At 39.9% G+C, this 21916-nt stretch overlaps 1 protein-coding gene across 1 annotated transcript; it reads right to left on the bottom strand.

Moving 5' to 3' along the window:
* Window positions 1-4941: 4941 nt before the first annotated feature.
* On the bottom strand, window positions 4942-19291 carry LYPD6 (LY6/PLAUR domain containing 6; the record flags this gene model as incomplete). Its single annotated transcript, XM_083359084.1, has 4 exons — window positions 4942-5103; window positions 6974-7104; window positions 8100-8198; window positions 19174-19291. The coding sequence occupies 4 exons, from the start codon at window positions 19289-19291 to the stop codon at window positions 4942-4944; spliced, it is 510 nt and encodes a 169-aa protein (XP_083215210.1).
* Between the last annotated feature and the right edge of the window lie 2625 nt (window positions 19292-21916).

Genomic DNA, 21916 nt, shown 5'->3' with positions numbered 1-21916 from the left:
CTCAAACTAATTCACATCTTTGAAGTAATCCACCGCTTCCTTTGTGATTTCTTACTTGGTTTTAATAACAAAAAAATCAAAGCACAAAAATTTTAAGTCATTTATAGACTGTACAAAATTTACAACAACATTAACAGCTGGGATTGCTATTTACATAGGAAACATTCACAAGAATACCAACCAACAAACAGAAGGAAAACCAAAGACAAAGATAGCAGAATAACCAGGAAATTTGGCACACATTTGGCTTCAGATTATCATGCCCTTATGGTATCTCCCCTTCATAATTAAATGGAATTAAATGGAATGGAGAAGGAATATATATTCACATACATACATATATATATATACACATACATACATACACACACACGTGTATGTATGTATATGTGTGTATGTATATGTATATACTGTATATATGTGTGTATGTATGTGTATGTATATGTATATATGTATATACATACACATATATACATATGTATATATGTATATACATACACACACACACACACATATATATATATGTGTGTGTGTGTGTGTGTGTGTATGCTCGACTTACAAGTTACAACATCATCACACTTGAACTGTAAAAATCCAAATTAAGTTTAAGAAGTACAGTACTGTATGTTGGAATTCAAATGAGTAGCAAACCTGGGCAACATTTGTACATTCATAAAGCTGCAGATTTTACAGATAGGATAATTATATCATGTTCACTTCTAAACAAGAAGTGTTAATCCAAACTGATGTCTCGAGTCACCCAGATATGTTAATAGATGACTATATCATGCAATACCCACCACCTTTCAGAGCATTCACTAGATATACAATACAAAGGACTGCATCCAATGGGGTCCCAAACAGGACAAACACTTCCTCCATGTTTGTGTATCTATCAAATCTGTTCCAGAGGTTGGGAGACACCCTCTCCTCGGAGCAAGCTTGGAGGTATGTGCAAGGGGGAAGACGAATGAAGTTTAATTTCACTGCACAAATGGAGACCTGATTGTACTACACTAAACACAGCTTGTTATTTTATGACAAACAGTTACTGCAAAGAATTTTATTTAGGGCAGAATTCATATATGTATTACTTAGTAAATCTTGACCACATGACGTCTTCTTTCTGTACAACTTGTAGCAGAGCTAATCACAACTTGTTTTTTCCCCTCACTACAATTACGGCCATCTCTTCAAAAATGGATGTTGCAGTCATGGAAACATCTCACCCAATCCCAAAGATGCTTTTCCAAAAGGCAACCGGACTTCCTTTGATTTTTCTTGAAGACCCCTATGGAAATTCTCAAGACATCCAGGTCACGGTTGTCCCAAAGGTGTTTCTTCAAAAGGCAATTGGACCTTTTGCCTCAAGATATTTCACTTCTCATCCAAGAAGCTTCTTCAGTTCTGAGGAGGTTTCTTGGGTAAGAAGCGAAACATCTTCAAGGAAGAAAAAGCCCAGTTGCCTTTTGGAAAAAGCACCTTGGGGATTTCCTTGAAGACATTTTGCTTCTCATCCAGGAAGCTTCTTCAGTCTGTGGAAGCTTCTTGGATGAAAAGCAAAACATCTTGAAGGAAAAACAAAGCAAGTCCAGTTGCCTTTTGAAAAGGCACCTTTGGGACAACTATGACCTGGATGACTGAGAATCTTCATAGACACCACACACAATTTGAACCCACTACATGAGAAGTCACAGCAGCATGGTGGGAACGGTATGCAGATGCTGTTTATAACTTCCTCCAACAAACCTCTTTCTTCAGTAAATGAGAAGGGACAACTACAGTATCTAGATTTTGGCGTTAGCATGATTTTAAACACAGATATTGAACATATTTTTTTCACTTTTGGCACATAAGAGTAGTGGTCATATACTTATAATTGCTTTGGTAAATTGAGGGGCAGATTTGGAAACAGGTCCAATGCGACAACTTTCCGTAGATGAACATGACTTCTTTTCAGCCAGACTTCTATTGTTTGAAAGCAGTTGTTTTGAATATCCTACAATGTTACATGGACTGTTCCAATTTTGCTTCCTTTGCAACCTGAGATTATTCTACAATGTCAGATCTCAAGAAAGAATTCTAATAGGTTTCATGTGATGAGAGCACAGTCATTCAATATTTAATATGTCTTAGGATTCCTTGTCATTGTTGCTAAAAGCCATACGCCTTTCCAAGAGGCCATCAATACACTTCAGCCTACAAAATTGTGAGTGCGAAGAAACACGCAGAAACCAAATCCCCTGGAAAGGAGCGCAGGGGGAGAAATGAGTCCAAAGGGGGGACAGAGCATTTAATTTCAATGACTTCTTACTCCTACAGTAGATTTGGGTCTTCAAAAAGTGTTCCCCACTTTTAATTTTATGGAATTAAATTGTTAAATAAATAAATAAACAGTGGCAGGCAAGGGATCTATCTCTCTCTCCTATTTTTGAGTGCCCCCGAGGCATCTGTAGCAACCTTGAGAGGCTAACAGCTGGTCTAAGATGGGCCTGATCCCATCAAACAGGGCTATTCTTGGGTTCTCAAACATCGTTCTCTTCCATTTGGAAATCCTTTTATTTTATCAGACTTACATGAGAAATGCAGACCTCTTTGAGACATCCCTTTGCTTTTAGCTGGGGGAGGCACTTCAGAAATTTAACAGAACTATATTGCATAACAGGGCTGTGGGAAGAATATAAAATGAAAGGCTTTGGACCTTGTGCTAGCCTAGCACTTCGCAGCTCTTCATTAAAGGAATCAGGCTTTCTTCAAGTTTCCACACAAAGCAGAAAAGACATGCAGGCTGCTTAAAAGCACCACTGAGTTTAATGAGTGAGTTTCTTAAAGCAGCCACACCAATTTTTCAGGCTCTTGCAAAAAATATATATATATGAAAAAGGTGGGTTGCTTTCATAAAAACCTGACAATAATTTGTGAAGCTTCAATAACCATTTCATTCACATCAGCACAAATGGCTGGTCTACATAACTTTTAAGATTTGATGGATGATTGTTTGCTTGTTTGCTTGTTTTAAAGTCTGCCCAGACCATGTAAAGCTAAATTTTCTTCTTTCTTTTTTTCTTCCCCGTTCCTTCACTTTGCAACATGGATCTGTGCTGGCCAGAAAGCAGACAGATCATGGCAGGAACAGAAACAGCAGCACTGCTCATTCATGTAGTTCTTGACTTGTGACCGGTTGCTTAAAGGCCAAAGTTATGACATGACTCCCCCAAAAGAGAGATACTTATGACCCGGTTCCAAAGATGGCTGCCCCTTCCTACAATCATGTGACTGCATTTCGGGTGCTCACCAACCAGCCTGCTTTGACAGTCGTTTCCAGCATCTCATGGTCACGTGATCATAATTTTAAGTTTTTGCTGAAAACCAGTATTTACTTTTAGTTTGCTTCTGGTTTTCAGCAAAAATACCCCATAGTGAACAATGGGTTTGCTTAACAACTGCAATGATTGCTTAACAATTGCAGATTTGCTTAACAACTGTGGAGATTCACTTTAATTACCACCAGAAAATAAAGGCCGTAAAAATTGGGTCGGGCATGTGGGGGCCCCCACTTTACAACCATCACAACTTACAATCATGATTAGCAGGCTCCATTACACTCATATGTTGAAGACTACCTATAGTAACTTAAGAACACAACAATTCTAGCAATTCTAATCCTATTACACAAATACAAATATTGCAACCTACAGTGTAAAATAAACCACGCTGGATGGCACAAATGGTGTGTAGATTTGAAACAGTTCTTCTTGAGTGCAAGCCATTCCTCCACAAAAAAATCTCTATACCAAAAGCTCTGTTCCAGGTTGAAATTCTTACTACAGTTGTTGCAGGAAACTCTTGTTGAAATATGCCTATTTTTCTTATGGCCCAGAGATCCCCAACAAGTTTGTGATGTACACACAGAGCTTTGTGAAGGAAATGAAGATGGCATGCATGCAGAGCAAATAATTGAAGGCAAGCTTCGATAAGCACATTAGACATAAGGCTGCATCATGCATAGTACTCTCTTAGGCATGTCTGTTCAATAGTAAATGGCAGGGATTCCCATAGTATTTACTTCAAGTACACACAAACAATTTGGCAATCTGACAGAGTGAGTGCAATGGGCCTTACTCTCAGCCACTGGGCACAGAATTAGAGTCGTCTTATATTAATTGACTAGATTAAATAAAAATTTATTTTTTTAATAATTGGCATGACTATTTCAATAGCAAATTTAGAAATAAAAAACCTAGGTATTTTAAAAATAAAATCCTTACCAGTTAAAGAACATTTTAGAAAAATCATTTGTCATCTTTGTACATCCAAGAGAATAACCACATGCCTACTTAACACTCATGACAATGATTTTTCTAAAATGAGTATTGATCCCCTACAGTTGATTATAAGATATGAATTAAATCTAGTCGTAGCATAGGCCCTATTAATATCATGGAGATCTTAGCTTGATTTCACTATGTCTAGTGATATACTAATATAGACTACTAAATCTAGATGAAATCCAGTACAATGATCAAGCTAAGATTGGTTTGATGCTGTAAAACAATTATCTAGAATCCTTTCTTGCATAGCAGAGTAGTGTTATTTTGAAACCCTGGTTTTCAAATGGTATTGTATGTAATTTTTAGAAATACTTTCACTAGACTAAACAGTGGTTTTTTAAAAAAAAACATACACTCATTTTAATGACTACAAAAGTTTTCCTTCAGAATATTCAACTTATAACACACCTCCTTTTTTAAAGACACAGATCAGAAAGTATGGCTTTTGAGTCAGCCAAGGCTAAAAGGAATTCAAAGGATTGTTTTAAAATGTCTCTAAAAAAAAGAAAGCATTGAAAAACATATATTAAATTAAGGTCATATTGTGTGCATAAATATTTTCAACCCACTGATTTCCTTGATGTTTAGTTGGTAATTTATCCAAAAAGGTCTACGTAGCAAAGAGTGACAGGAGACCCAACATTATTATGGATGCATCTTGCCAATGTCTCTGTGTATGATTGATAGGCGTTGTTGTTGAAAAAACAGCATCACTAGAATTCCTAGGTAATGTTAAGTTGCAAATGTTTCCTTCACAGCAAGAAGTGCATACCTGGAAAAAAGAAAAAAAGACTTAAATCATTTTTCTCACAACTGATAAAAATTTCACTGTCGGAGGTAAGCTACACATTATACCCCAAAGTCTGCTGCTGTAGCTGTTTAAAAATGCTATGATGTAGAGAAATGCCATAACTATACTAAAGGTAAAGGTAAAGGTTCCCCCGCACATGCGTGCTAGTCGTTTCCGACTCTAGGGGCCGGTGCTCATCTCCGTTTCAAAGCCGAAGAGCCAGCGCTTGTCCGAGGACGTCTCCGTGGTCATGTGGCCGGCATGACTAGACACCAAAGGCGCACGGAACGCTGTTACCTTCCCACCGTAGTGGTCCCTATTTTTCTACTTGCATTTTTACGTGCTTTCGAACTGCTAGGTTGGCAGAAGCTGGGACGAGTACACAGGCGCTCACTCTGCTACGCGGCACTTGGGATTCGACCCGCCAAACTGCCGACCTTCTGATCGACAAGCTCAGCGTCCTAACCCACTGAGCCACCGCGTCCCTATATAACTATACTATGTAGCTCCAAAAGCATGGTTGCTGTAAAGATGAAGGACATTAGAAAGGATAATAGGTGAATTTAAAAAAATACCTAGGCTGGTCTTCATAATATAGCTGTAATTAAAATTTACTTAACCAACCACAAACCATTTTAATTGGGGGGGGGGGGGCGAAACAGCTTGGTTATACATGTTTGATTAGAAGGTGCAGTTAACTCTTAACTGATATATCTTTCATGAACTATTCCTTGCAATTGGCTACCAAGTGAGGATGGGCAATTACCCTATTTCATATCATCAAATAATGAATTACAGATATCGTATATTTTAAAACCTGACGGGGGAAAAAAGGTAATACATTTATGACGATACCAGAGAAGCTACTTTAAATTCTGTTAGAATGTCTTTCCCCAAAGCATTAAGCATACCATAAAACCACCTCCATCTATTAATCATCTTTTATATTCCTAGAGGAAGAAGGGTCATTTTTCCCTTATTATTATTATCAACTTCTAAATCACAGGAAGGAAAGAAAAAAAAAAGACGTAATGGTGGAAGCGTCCACACAAAATGAAAGAACGTTAAATTCTGATTTCATATAAATGTTCTTCTATGAAATTTCTAGCATTGGTTGGAAATCCCTATTAACGCTGTAGTGGGGTCCAACTGTGAAATTCAGAAATATGCATTTCCATTTTATAAAGGGGGGACAAAGCACTCCTTAAAATGAACTTTAGAGAAATCGACAATCCTTCAAGAACTCCAGGAAAGTTGCTCTAATAACTGTGTTGACTGAGTGGAATATTTCACATGAATCATTCTACCCTAGGGGTGTCAAACTGCCAGCCCGCGGGCCAGACGCATCACCAGGAAATGTGCCCACCCCACGACCAGTAATGGGGAAAAAGCTCCGATACGTTGCATGATGTCACATCACGAGTTTGACATGTCTGTTCTACCCACAAGAATTAGTTCAGGTAACCATCTGAAAACATGACTTATTGCTCTACTGTATGTCCAGGACACTGTTAGTTAACATCTCCTGGGTAATGTACAGTATATTGGCTGCATCAGTTTTTGAGTGGAGAACTTCAATTTTCTCACCTCTCCAAATGATGCCTCTTGATTAATTATCATCATCCACCAAGGGTTCCTAGTACACCTATCTTCTCCACTACAAGACATCAGCATTGTTCCTGTCCTTAACCCCAATGATTTCTTTCGTTAAGTCATTGTCATTTTGAGAATTACAGTCACAATTACAATGCCAAACAAAGCAACCAATTTCAAGTTATGACCGTGAAACGGTTTCTCACAATGTTATGAAAAAAGAGCCAACAAACCAATTCATTTCAGCTCTTCTCCTCACCTTGAGCCCTTTATGCTGGAGAGCAATGCATCCTGTAGTCAAACAATCCTCCAGTGGCACGCATCGCTTGGTGACTGATACACTCTTTCCATTGGCTTCCAGGGTATGTTGAGAATAGCAGTATCTTGTGGCTAGCAAGAGAAATAGTAAGTCTTATTTCTAGTGAAATTAGCTGTGTAATGCAATAAACTAGGTGGGAAAACAATGTCCTAAAAGGCAGTAGCAGATCATGCTGTTATCACAAAAACTGCACCAGAAATCAAACTTGGCTATCTTTACAGAAAGTATCACAGTAAGTACCAGCATCTAGATCATGGATGAACTCAAAAAGTACTAAACAGGATCTGCTCAATTTAGCTGGGAAGCCACTAAGAAACCTCAACGCTGTAGGCTAGAAGAGAAAGTCAAAGCCACCCCTGCTGCTCCCAAGGAAATTACACAGATGTATTCATGAAGTCATCAGGAATCAAGTTTTATTTGTACAGCAAGTTGGGAGAAAAAGGGAGAGAGAGAGAGAGAGAGAGAGAGAGAGAGAGAGAGAGAGAGAGAGAGAGAGAGAGAGAGAGAGAGAGAGAGAGAGAGAGAGAGAGAGAGAGAGAGAGAGAGAGAACATTACAATCATTTCATAATTATAACTTGTTCAATAAGGATGGAAGACTTTTTCCATCCCTCTTTTAAAAACAGTTTCAACTAATTTAAAACTAATTTAATTCTGTATTTAGGGAAGGTTTGGATTTACAAACAAGATGTTCTAGCATTAGATGCAAGAAAACATTTTTTTCATGTTATACTCTAAAGTTTTACATTAGCTTGATCAAAAAAGCTGCTGCGGTTTTTAAAAAACTCCTAATACAATTCCCTGGCTATGCAGAGTATAGCAACATATCAACGGTCTCATATATGTCCAGAGAATCTTTTTCACACGAAGTGATTATAGCACGTCATTTGCCTAGACAACAATGTCTACAAGCCTAAGGACATCTATATGGGCAGAGACCAGGTGTGTCACACAACCTTCCAAAGTGGTAGATGAAAAGCTAGACTGATGCTTTTGCATGGGACATTTAAAACATCATCAGAAGAGATCTATATTCACTGCTTTCCTGTCAACATAAAGCTGATTTACCTCTGGGACAGTATACATCTGGAGCCCACTGGTTGCATTCGTAGTTATCTACTGCTTGTTCACAGGTAAAACATTTGAATCCACCAGGGTACGGAGTTGCTGAAAAATGCAGATGCAACCATGACATCAATTACAAGGTTAACTGGAATGTTTAAAAAAAATAAGGGACATATATATTACAGAAATAAAACTCATTGCATAGACTTTTCATATGCTTAAAACAAGCTCAGCCTCATTGACAGGAGAAAATTTGGTTGAGCACATTTTTTACCAAACGTCTTCATACGTATGGGTGTATGTGTATATACATATCTATGGTTATACCAACTTAAATAAGACTCTTGTTTTTTAAAAAACAAGTTTTATTGGTTTTTCAGTTAAAATCTACATATTTAGAAAGCATCATGATGACTGGGTAATCAGAGATTCAGTAACAGAGTTTTCAGTACATAATTCAGGTTACATTATCAAAACATTCTTCTCAATTTCCCTTAACATTTCATACAACCAGTTTAAACTAATAAATTTCTAGAAATAGCATGGTCAGTTGAAAAATTTGTCAATTCAATTGCATTGAAATATATCTATATCCTGTTATTAAAGTTTACCTAATTTTAATTTTAATTATATTATTCAAATTTAGCCTTTAACATCCAAATAAAACTCTTGTTGAGATAGATAAAACATTTAACATTTAAACTAAGATTCTGAAGAAGTCAACTAAGTCGATTTGGATGCCACATCTTTCAACATTTTTTTGAAAAAAAATAATAGAAAGAAATAGGACAGGATGGGAAAAATATAGGAAAAATATATCTGTTAACATAGTTTGCTTTCTCTATATAAACTCGGCACAGATTACACACTGATCTTGTTTTATCCCAAGATGTTTTATGAGGCAAGTTGGACTAAAAGAGAGTGACATCATATGTGTTTTCACAGTTTAGAGAGGATCTACCCAACTGTAATCCAACATATTAACCACTATATCACACTGGCTCCAAAATGTTGGTCTAATGGTCAGTCAATTATAGCTTAAAATAGTTCACCGCAAATCCATGACTCATTTTCCACCCTTGCCTGGAAATTTAAAAAATATTTTAAAATGATCACAGCTGGTCAACTGGCACAGAAGCCCTGCTAGAAACAAATAACATCTTGCTATTAAGGGTGGCGAGGTCTAACCACTTCGCTACCCTTATCGCGTCCGCAGATAATCCCCCGGCCGCCCTGTTTAGGGTGACCTGCTCCCTCCTTAATCAGGAGGTGAGGGAGGAACCCTGGCAGGGTCGTGCCGAGGAGTTTAGTCAACATCTGTCGGACAAAATCGCTCGGATTCGGACCGGTTTGGACTCTGACTGGGCAGAGTCTGACGATAGGGACACGGGTGGTCTTGTCGATGTTATCTGGGATGAGTTCGATCCTGTGACACCGGAGGAAGTGGAAGTTTATTGGATCCGTGCCCTTCCTGGCTGGTCTATGCGGCTCGGGAGGGGACACGGGGCTGGTTCCAGGCGGTTATATCTGCATCTTTGAGTGAGGGTAGTTTCCCTGCCGCCTTGAAGGAGGCGGTGGTGAGGCCCCTCCTCAAGAAGCCTGCCTTGGACCCAGCCGTGTTAAATAACTTTCGTCCGGTCTCCAACCTTCGCTTTCTTGCGAAGGTTGTTGAGAGCGTGGTGGCGCACCAGCTCCCTCTGGTTCTGGATGAAGCGGATTATCTAGACCCGTACCAATCGGGCTTCAGGCCCGGGTACAGCACGGAGACGGCATTGGTCGCTCTGGTGAATGATCTCTGGAGGGCCCGGGACAGGGGATATTCCTTTGTCCTAGTCCTATTAGACCTCTCAGCGGCTTTCGATACCATCGACCATGGTATCTTGCTGCGGCGTCTCAGGGGATTGGGAGTGGGAGGCACAGTTCTTCAGTGGTTCTCCTCCTATCTCCTGGGACACTCGCAGTCGGTGTTGGCAGGGGGGCAGAGGTCGACCTCGAGGCCTCTCACTTGTGGAGTTCCTCAGGGTTCGGTCCTCTCACCTCTCCTGTTCAACATCTACATGAAACCGCTGGGTGAGATCATCCGTGGTTTTGGAGTTGGGTATCATCAGTATGCTGATGATACCCAGCTTTTTATTTCGACCCCAAACCACCCCAGTGATGCCCTCAACGTGATGTCCCACTGCCTGGAGGCGGTTCAGGTCTGGATGGGGAGGAACAGGCTTCGACTCAACCCTGACAAGACTGAGTGGCTGTGCGTACTGGCATCTTGGGATATTCAGGATATCCCATCTCTTTCTATGGGGGGTAAGTTATTACCCCCCGTAGATAGGGCTCGCAACTTGGGAGTCCTCCTAGATTCACAGCTTTCTTTAGAAGACCATATAGTTGCTGTGACTAGGGGGGCCTTCGCCCAGGTTCGCCTGGTGCGCCAGTTGCGGCCCTATTTAGACCGGGATGCCTTACGTACGGTCACTCATGCGCTCGTGACCTCTCGTCTGGACTACTGCAACGCTCTATACATGGGGCTGCCCTTGAAGACCACTCGGAGGCTCCAACTGGTACAGAATGCAGCCGCGAGAGTTGTGCTGGGAGTTTCCCAATACTCCCATGTTACACCTCTGCTCTGCGAGCTGCATTGGCTTCCAGTTGTCTTCCAGGTGAGGTTCAAGGTGCTGGTATTGACCTACAAAGCCCTACATGGCATGGGTCCGGAATACCTTGGGGAGCACCTGCGGCCGGCATCAACTTCCCTCCGCCCAGTACGCTCCCACAGAGAGGGCCTCCTCAGGGTGCCACCAGTCAAAGAATGCCGACTGGTGGCCCCCAGGGGGAGGGCGTTCTCTGTGGGCGCACCGGATTTATGGAACCATCTTCCGGTTGAGCTCTGGATGGCGCCCGACCTGCGCTCCTTCGGGCGCGATCTAAAGACGTATCTCTTCGAACAAGCTGGCCTGGCCTGATGGGATGGGTTGGGTTTTTTATTACTTTTAATGTGTTTTAACTTATTGTAAGAGCTGTGGGCATTTGTTTAATCTTTTAATTTTTGTATTTTGTCTTTTAACATGTATTGCCCTGTTCACCGCCCTGAGTCCTTTGGGAGAAGGGCGGTATATAAATAAAATTAATAATAGTAATAATAATCTTAACATTTATCCAACACTTACACTTCTGGGTGTCTTATGTACCCTCTGAAAATCTATTCAGATTCTTCCAGATACGAGTCCTAAATACATCTAACACATCTCCTTTCTAGTCTTTTCCTGGCTATGCACCCCCAATTTCCGTTAACACTTCTATACAAGTCTTACATTTTAATCAACTGATTGTCTGTGCTTTTTAAAACAAAAACAAAAACAAAACCTTGATCCAATCTGCCTACATAGACTCCCTGCTAGGACTGGCATTTCCCCCCCCCCCCGAACCTCACCCCTGGCTACAAACCAATCATAGCAATCTATGCAACAAAATTGTACTGCCACTGCAGTGCAAGACAATGTGGTAGCCTTTTTATTCTGTCTTTTTCATACTATTTTATCTGAAAGAAAAGCCAAATAAAAACTTTTGATTGCTGAGAAGCAAAACAACGGCCTCTAACTTCATTTTTATTGATAACAGTGCCTCTATGACCCATATAGCTTGTGTAAGCATTCTTAGAATTTTTTTTTAAAAGATGGGTGGCTGCAGGCCAGTTATTTAATAACATCTCTGCTTGTCTTGATGGTGGGATGTTGGGGGGAAGGTTAACATAAAGTAGAGCGGTAATGAGTATGCTGGGAGTTGAGAGAGAGTAAAGAGAAGATAATAGATAATCTCAATCTATTTACCTTCTGGTAAATGGGTGCTTTGTGAAAAGCTCTGATGACTATCAGGGTCATTCAGAGGGAACAGCTACAGCCTACTCTGAAAATTCCAAATGGACCAATTGCTCAATCAGAGTCAGTGGGTTAAGAGAGAAAACCAACTCTTGATTCAAGGAGAAATTTGAGGTCCTGCTAGTGTTAATGTGCAGGATCAAGGAAGAGATACTGTTATCAGCCCTTTAGGCAACAGATGACATTTCAAACTCAGAGCACATTTTTTAATACAGATATTGTCAAGTTGCAAAGAATCAATCATTCTTAAGGTTGCTGCCTAGAAGATTTATTCAAACCTAGACAGAAGAATCCAGTCAACTAAAGGTCAGCACTAAATGGGTGTTAGATAAGGGTCAACGGAATTCAAGGAAGGCTGAAATTGGATCTCTGGTGGCAACATAAAAATTCTAAACTGATGATGCATTTAACTCCACCTCCAGTTGTGCCTGCTCTTCTCCTACAAATATAGCATGCACTCCTATGGACATCTAGTCAAATGCAAGCAGAACTGAGTGAAACAGAAACAGGGGGTTTACATAGCATTAGAACCACATTTTTTAAAAAAAATTTGGAATAGGAAAGAGAGAGAGATAGCCCAAATATTAACTATGCACTATGAATTTCTTGTGCATTGAACCCTTAGCAGGTTCAGCCTACTAAATCCCTTCTATTGCCATTTTAAAATGTACTAAGTGATAATTAATTACACAAGCAAAACACATTAAAGTATCAACAATTAAATCAACAACATTTGAAGGTTAAGAGGCCCCAGGGTTAAAGATACATCTACAAAGTCCAGTGTTAATTTTACCCATTATGTGAATCCTAGCTATAGCTCAATGAAAGCAAAGATATACAATGATTCACATTAAGAGAAAGAATATTTGAATAATGGGATTGAAGTTGTGATATGGAAAAATACTGTTTCATAAACTGTTACTAAGATCTCCAAACATTTGCTCAACAGAATTTCATTTTTAATGTGTACCAGTGAGCCCACAGTAAAACAAAATGACAATAAAGGCTATCTATCTATCTATCTATCTATCTATCTATCTATCTATCTATCTATCCATCATCTATCTATCTATCTATCTATCTATCTATCTATCTATCTATCTATCTATCTATCTATCTATCTATCATCTATCTATCCATCCATCCATTATAAGCAATATCTTTCTATAAATAAAACAAGGTGTGCAATTTGCCAGATTTAGCTGGGCTTGTTTTGGTTTGTTTTTTATTTGAAAAAGAATTGGGACATTGGACATTGGCTGCTGTATTCCACAAAAGCATCACCAATCTGACTCCATTCTTCCTCATGAGATAAAATGATAGTTCAGTGGCAAGCAGCCTCTATCAACATCATATATTGTTAGTAGACAAAAGATGTCCTGCACTTTGGAGCACTCCTACAATTTAGTACTATTACCTAAGAATGAACCAGCAGCTCCCCAACAAAAGATGAAAAGAAGCTGTACATCCTTAAGCAGTATCTTTAAAGTTGTGGTGGTGGGGCGTGGGAAACCTCCAATATTTATAAATATACAGCTAAGGAGATTGATTCCAATGCCCAAAGTATTTGAACATTTTCCCACCCCCCACCCCTTAGCTCTGCTAGCAATTTTCCATGTCTTCATCTACACGTAATCCTCAACTTATGACCATTCATTTAGCAACCGTTCAAAGTTACGACAGCACTGAAAAAAGTGACTTGGAACCGGGTCCCATACTTATGACCGTCACAGTGTCCCCGGAGTTATGTCATTGCGATCCAGGCACTTGGCAAAGCAGCATGTACTATATTTACAAGGTTTGCACCATCCCGAGGTCATGATTGCCATTTGAGATTTTCCCAGTTGACTTCTGCCAAGCAAAGCCAATGAGGGAAGCCTGATTTGCTTAATGACCGCTTGTTTTGCTTAATGATTTTACCCAAAAAAAAAAAAGGTTGCAAACCTGGGCACAACAGGCTGAACGACGCATCGCTCAGTGGCCTAAGTTGCTGTCCGGACTGTGGTAATAGTAAATTGAGGACTACCTGTATACTGGCACTCTTTTCTAGGTAAATAATGCTGTATGAAGAAAGCAAATTCTGCATTACTACCAAGAACTATAATTTTAAACAGGAACAACTGGTAATAGAAACAGGCAATAGAGGCTGCAGTTATATTTTTATAGCCCATTGGGATTTTATGGAGATATGGGAAAACATGGTAGCACAAATACCAATGTCTTTCCTTCCAGTTCTCCTCTAACAAGAAGACCAAGCTTCCATCTCTCTCATAATTTCTTCCAACGCTAAGCTTAAATTTCTTTATTTAAGGTGATTTTTTGAATGAGCCTGGGAGAAAGCCAGCGTGATGAAGTAGTTTGGTGCTAGGTAGTGTCAGCAGTTCCCAGAGTGACCTGGGGCTAAACACAATCCCTCCACTCAGTGTTAGTCGTAAGGGGATAAAAGCTAGAGGAGAAAGAGCTGTGTATGCCATATGGTGCTCCTGGAGGGAAAGGAAAATCTATGTAAATAAAGTGAGAGGAATATACTAAACTACTCTATTTTGATATTGTCAATATAGTTTACAAAAATAAAGAAACTACTGGCATGAATCTAGAGCAGAGGTCCCCAACCTTTTGGGCACCAGGGACCGGTTCCATGGAGAGAGGCTTTTCTGCAGATCAGAGAGTGCATGGTTTTGTGTGCTGTCTGCATCTCGCGGATGGGGCTTTGCTTGTTTGTGCAGATCGGTTGCTGGCATGCCAGGGTCTGGTATTGGTCCACGGACTGGGGGTTGGGGACCCCTGATCTAGAGAATAAGGAAGCCCCTTTGTTCTTGTTAGTTGCGAAGTCATGTCCGACCCATCGCGACCCCATGGACAATGTTCCTCCAGGCCTTCCTGTCCTCTACCATCTTCTGGAGTCCATTTAAGCCCACGCCTACTGTTTCAGTGACTCCATCCAGCCACCTCATTGCAGCGAGAAGCTCATGGTCTGAGCCACAGTCAGCTCATGGTCTTGTTTTTACTGACTGTATAGAGCTTCTCCATCTTTGGCTGCAGAGCACATAGTCAATCTGATTTCTGTGTTGACCCTCTGGTGATGTCCATGTGTACAGCTGTCTCTTGGATTGTTGGAAAAGAGTGTTTGCTATGACCATCGTATTCTCTTGACAAAATTCTATCAGCCTGTGCCCTGCTTCATTTTGTACTCCAAGGCCAAACTTGCCTGTTATTCCAGTTATCTTTTGGCTTCCTACTTTAGCATTCCAATCCCCCATGATAATAAGGACATCATTTTTGGTATTAGTTCTATAAGGTGCTGTAGGGCTTCATAGAACCAGTCAATTTCATCCTCTTCAGCACCGGTAGTTGGGGCATAGACTTGGACTACTGTGATATTGAATGGTTTGCCTTGGATTCGAACTGAGATCATTCTGTCATTTTGAGGATTGTATCCCAGTATTGCTTTTCCTACTCTTTTATTCACTATGAAGGCTACTCCATTTCTTCTGAGGGATTCTTGCCCACAGTAGTATACCTGATGGGCATCTGAATTAAATTCACCCATTCCTGTCCATTTTAGTTCGCTGATTCCTAAGATGTCGATGTTCAGTCTTGCCATCTCTTGTTTGACCACATCCAGCTTGCCTTGATTCATGGATCTTACATTCCAGGTTCCTATGGAGAAAACATCTTTACAGCATCGGACTTTCCTTTCACCACCAGACATATCCACAGCTGAGCATCCTTTCGGGTTTGGCCCAGTCATTTCATTCTTTCTGGTGCTACTAGTACTAGCCCTCTGTTCTTCCCCAGTAGCATATTGGACTCCTTCCGACCTGAGGGGCTCATCTTCCAGTGTCATATCTTTTTTCCTTTTGGTACTGTCCATGGGATTTTCATGGCAAAGATACTGGAGTGGGTTGCCATTTCCTTCTCCACTGGATCACGTTTTGTCAGAACTCTCTGCTATGACCTGTCCGTTTTGGGTGGCCCTGCACGGCATAGCTCATAACTTCATTGAATTACGCAAGCCCCTTCGCCACAAGGCAGTAATCCATGAAGGGGAAAGCCCCTTTAGCTCTTCAAAAATGATTTAATGGGGCTGCAAATGAAGAATCTTTCCAATAGCAGGTCCATTCTGCTGCTAGATAGCCACTGTTGAGCAAAACCTTAAACCGTTAATGGAATGGCAGGACCTACAGCTGTGGATGGCAATAAATTCCAAGTTATAAAATGCAATACTCTGAGCCGCGAAAAGCATATCCCTTAACTAAAAAAAGGTTGCCCAGGGATCCATCATGTGAAAACAAAACCTCACAAAAATGACGATCCGATAAACAGAAGAATTCAAAATAATTACCCGGTTCCAAATGTAACTGACATTTGGATAAATATCAAATTTATTATAAGAAATTTATTTAAAGCTGAATTATTTTATACTTTGACTGTTCCTAATTATTCCACTATCTTATCCTGATGCTAGTTTGACAAATGATAAATTTAGTTGCTCTGCATTGCATTTAAGGAAACCCTTAAATGAAATGTAAATAGTTTAACAAGAGCCACACTGATGTAGTGGTTAAGGCACCAGACTAGAAACCAGGAAATCATGGGTTCTAGTCCCACCTTAGGCAGGAAACCAGCTGGGTGACTATGGCCCAGTCACTCTCTCTTACCCCTAAGAAAGTGACAGTGGCAAACCACTTCTGAAAAACAGTGCCAATTACAGTTGCCAGGAGTCAGTGACTTGAAGGCACTATATAACTGCACACACTGTAGCACAAATAAATAGCTCTGATTATGTGTCTCAGAGGCATGCAGAAACCATATTCCAGCTCAATTGATAACACTGCTGCCCTAGCTTTTTGTTCATTCAGAGTCTTTGAATTAAGTTTGTATAAAAGAACAGAGCTATTATAGCTACTCTTTTGTATGGAGAGAGATAGTGCCACAATTACACCTGCCCGATGTTCCATCTTGTACCTACATGTACAAAAGTGTATACCTAGAGACAAAGAGACTATGAAATCTCCTGAATGATTTGTACTTTTGTCACTGCTAAGATAAAAACAGAAAGACTCATACTGAAAGAAAGTTTTAAGACTGGTAGCTACAGCTATGAGAGACTCTTGTTTGGCTCCTGATTAGAGAATTTAATAAGTCTGATAGACTGTAGTTTGGGGCAAAAGGGCACACTCCTGTAAAAGGACTATTCTAAAGGAAGATAAAGAAACTGCCCTGTGGTCAGGAATTGCCTGTAACCATATCTGGCTATTAACTCCATTGATGAACAGCAATGCACTTCATAAGCCAATTTGTAAAGAAGACAGAAGCAGAGAAAGAAAGAAAGAAAGAAAGAAAGAAAGAAAAGAAAGAAAGAAAGAAAGAAAGAAAGAAAGAAAGAAAGAAAGAAAGAAAGAAAGAAAGAAAGAAAGAAGACAGAAGCAGAGAAAGAAAGAAAGAAAGAAAGAAAGAAAGAAAGAAAGAAAGAAAGAAAGAAAGAAGGAAGGAAGGAAGGAAGGAAGGAAGGAAGGAAGGAAGGAAGGAAGGAAGGAAGAAAGGAAGGAAGAAAGAAAGAGGAAGGAAGGAAGGAAGGAAGGAAGGAAAAAAGAAAGAAAGAAAGAAAGAAAGAAAGAAAGAAAGAAAGAAAGAAAGAAAGAAAGGGGAAGGAAGGAAGGAAGGAAGGAAGGAAGGAAGGAAGGAAGGAAGGAAGGAAGGAAGGGGAAGGAAGGAAGGAAGGAAGGAAGAAAGAAAGAAAGAAAGAAAGAAAGAAAGAAAGATTGTAGATATACAGATTTGTAGATATTTCATTTGTTCATGAAAACTGGCTTTACTCTTACATGTTTGTCATCATGTGGGAAAATTAAGGATAACAGCAAAACCATGGAGGAAAATGAGACAAATAGAGTCATGATGACTGACTAGAAAAAACAGAAATTAAAGTGAATAGCCAAACAGGTGGCATCAATATTATGTGCACAATGTAGAGTAGATCTGCTTGGCAATAATATTTGCTTCCTGTCCCTTCTTTATTCTGCCCAAGTGGAGGACCTGGGTAAAAGTTGTTTAAATTAAGAAGCATTTCTAGTCTGGACGTACTTATAAGGCAGGACAAGAAGCAACGAATGGAAACTAATCAAGGAGAGAACCAACGTAGAATGAAGGAGAAATTTCCTGAATGTTAAAACAATGAATCGGTGGAATGGCTTGCTTTTAGAAGTTGTGGGTGCTCCAACACTGGAGGTTTTTTGGAAGAGACTGGACAGCCATTTGTCGGAAACGGTATAGGGTTTCCTGTCCGAGCAAGGGCTTGGACTAGAAGACCTTCAAGGTCCCTTCCAACTCTGTTACTCTGTTATGAATTCCATTTAATTTACATCAGGAACCCTATCTAGCTACTAAGAGCTGTCTTCCTGCAAAGGATTTCTTCTGGCCCATGGCCACAATCAATAACTTCAGCTCTAAACTGCACTTAGGAAGAAGTGATGTAGCACAAAGTACACCCCCAATTATACTTTTTCTTAGTAGTTTAGGAAACTGCTGTGTTTATTTTCTGCTTGTTCTTCAGAGCATTCCCCCAAATCAGGAACCTGCTTTCCTTGAGTTGCTCTCTCAAAGTTTCTACCAAAGCAACGTAGCCACCTCACTCACATCAGTGACCAGGTTGCTTACATCGCACTGCTTTACAGCATTTCGGACTTTCTCGGCAGCACAGGCCAAACTTTCTCCAATGATGCTGAAGGGGATTGCTGAATTTCTACAAGCTCAGCCAAAGAAATCCAGCCACCCTTCCCCAGACCTCTGACAAAAGCTGTAGCATGAAGAGATTCCTCTGGATTGCTTGCAAAAATTTGGCAACTGCTGCAGAGAATGTACCATTTGCCTCAGCAAGATGATTTACCAAAGCAAATGTGACAGAAAATAAATTTTGGCAAATCAAACCAGAGATTACCTGCAACACAGCCCAAAGGAGATTCTGTCCAAGAGCAATAATGGGACAGACGCCTCTTTGGTTTTTCCAATGGACAGGCCCTAGACAGAAAGCTTTGATGCAAAACCCAGCACTTCATAGACACAAATTGCAACAGCTCTTTGCTTTGTTTCCTAAGTGCTAGCAATCAGAGGACATGTGTGCTCTCCTATTCATGCTATCTACTGGTTCTATTCTTCAAGCTTCCCATAGTCCTTGTTTAAGTTACGACCTGCTTCACAAATCTTACTTGAAGGATGAAGGTACACAATATCTTTCACTGTAAAGTCTCGCGCTCGTGTTCCCTTCAGACAGTCAGCAATTAAGCTAAGGAAGAGGAGCCAGCCCAGCGTAGGCCAGGATTCCATAGCAGAGAGGGTGCATCAAACATGCAGATGGCATGAAATCAAGTTCTCCTTGTCACCAGAAGGCCCAGGAATCTAAGAAACACACAAGGAAAAGAAAAATAGGTAAGAAATCAACAGGTAACCCCATACTTGCATAATACAGGTGGTATAGTAAGACTGAAAACCAATACTGATACTTAGGCAACAGTTCTACCAAGGTTGGACACCAAGCATGTCAGATATCTTCTATTTTACAAAACTTAATCGCAAGAAGAAAACAATCGCTTTGTTCCCGTTGGTTTTTTTTCCTTTCTTACAAAACATCTTGCCTCTCCAGTTTAAAAAAAGACTTGGCTTGCAAGACTAAGAATAGGCATTCCCTCAAGATCTTCAGCAGCTCTGCGGAAAGGCCAAAGCCAGTATCTAACCTAATTGGCCACACGGTGCATTTATTCCTGCACACACACACACACACACACACACACACACACACACACACACACACATATATATATATATATATATATATATATATATATATATATATATTTATGTATTATCCCCCATAATGATTCGGCAGGACAGCCTTACACTATGGAAATTCACCAGAAGCCAGTGGTAACAGTGCGCACATATGTACAGCTTTCCCTGTCCATTATTCATGCGCATCTAATCCTCCCGTTTTAAGCATTCCCCAATGCAACATAAATGGGAAGCTTAACTCGACTTCAAATGAAGTGGCATGTTCTTCTTTCACACAGCAAGGTTGCAACTCTGGCTAGTACAGCCATCCCTATTCTTTCTGCTGCATTTCAAAATCCACACATCAAAAAAGACATAATGAGCTCTTCAAATTGAAGCCAAAATCCATGTCTCAGACATGTATGCTCACACCACTGGCCAATAACATCCAATCTTTTATTTAGTAGTTAGAATCCTGAAGTCCACTGTGGGCTATTGTTTCAAAAATACTGGCAATTTTGCGTGTCTGGGTTGTTATTAATCCAGAGAGATTAGTGGTTGGTTGGCAATGAAAGAAGAGGAAGATTTAGTGCATTCATAAACCGTGTGAGTAGTCTTAGCCACAAAAAAAGGCTGATTTCCTTTACTTTAAACACTCTGGTTTAGCACATCAGTTATATACATACATGCATAAAAGTCCGTCCACATAAAAGACAACTATCAAATTATTAAAAAAAATATCATGAAAAATAAGCCACCCACTGATAAGCCCACTCTCAAAATATTGTACATTTTAGGTTTCATGACTGGATTTTCTGCAGCTGGCACACTTTTTCAACGGTATTTAGGTTAAATATTTAATGATAGGATGGAAGTGGTTGTTTAGTACTTTAAATTTGCCCTTTGCTACAAAAAGAAAGAAAAAAAAATAAATTCTAATCAGATGGGATGTTATCACTAGTTAGCCTGCCCACAACAATGCCTAGGCCGTAAAAATTATTGCTCTAAATTATGATCATGCTGATAATGGAACTCCTCCACCATTCCCATCCCATTTTTATTTCTAAAGAGAATGAAGCAATGTGTGAGGCAGACACACAATTCTCGGAGCAAGCTATTTATTATCCCACAATTGGTGTTCCTCTAATAACAAAGATATTTTTCAGACACTTTTCTTTGAGGCAATTTAAAGCCTTCTTTAACTTTGCCTAAGAACCACTGCATATTAAATTTAAACAGGACATTTTGAAACTACCTGTTATTAATTCTGCTATAATTATGTTCTCAGCTCAATTAGTGCTCTCCAAAAAAGATGTGAAATGAAAGCACAAGGTCTTAGAAACTGATCCCAGACAGATCTAAGATCTTTGTGAAGGACCAAGTCTTTGAAGAGTCCTTGAAAGACCGATGGATCAGGGGCAAAAGTCTTTCTGAAGAAGGGATCTATTCAGGCTGACAGCACCACCAGTATTGCAAGAACATGTCAACAGGTTCTTGATCTGGTCGTGCTTATTCCACAATTATGGTTGTATTCATACAATACAGGTAGTCCTCAACTTACGACCACAATCGGGACCAGAATTTGCATTGCTAAGCAAGGTGGTTGTTAACTGAATCACACCCAATTTTACAACCTTTTTTTCCCATGGCTGCTAAGCGAACCGTAAAACACATGGTCGTTAAAAGAATCAATTGAGTTTTGGTTATCAAGAGCCAGCCGGGAAGATTGCAAATGGTGATCACATGACCCTGCAATCGTAAATACATGCCAGTTGCTAAGTGTCCCAATTTTGATCATGTGAGCATGGGGATGCTGCAATAGTCATAAGGGCAAAGACCGGTCGTAAGTGATACTGTTGTAACTTCAAACAGTTGAGAAACTGTTGTAAGTCAAGGGCCACCTGTATAAAATAGCAACAGCAAGAGCACTTAGACTTATATACCACTTCACAGTGCTTTACAGCCCTCTCTGGAAAGGCAACTCTGAATTATATACATTTTAGATTTTGAATTAAGTTAAATGGTGTTAGGATGCTATCATCACCAGAGTGTAAATGCATAGTTTCTCTCTCTTATAAAGGAGAGAAAAAGATGTATATACAATATAGTGTTCTAAATAATCATTCTTATTAACTAGTCCCATGATGCCACAAATATTTGTTGTTACTGAGTTGGAAATAAATG

Source organism: Vipera ursinii, assembly GCF_947247035.1.
Source record: "Vipera ursinii genome assembly, chromosome: 1".
In the NCBI taxonomy this organism is placed as follows: Eukaryota; Metazoa; Chordata; class Lepidosauria; order Squamata; family Viperidae; genus Vipera; species Vipera ursinii.
Note: the sequence above shows the minus strand (reverse complement) of the source record. Positions and strands in the feature narration are given on the sequence as shown.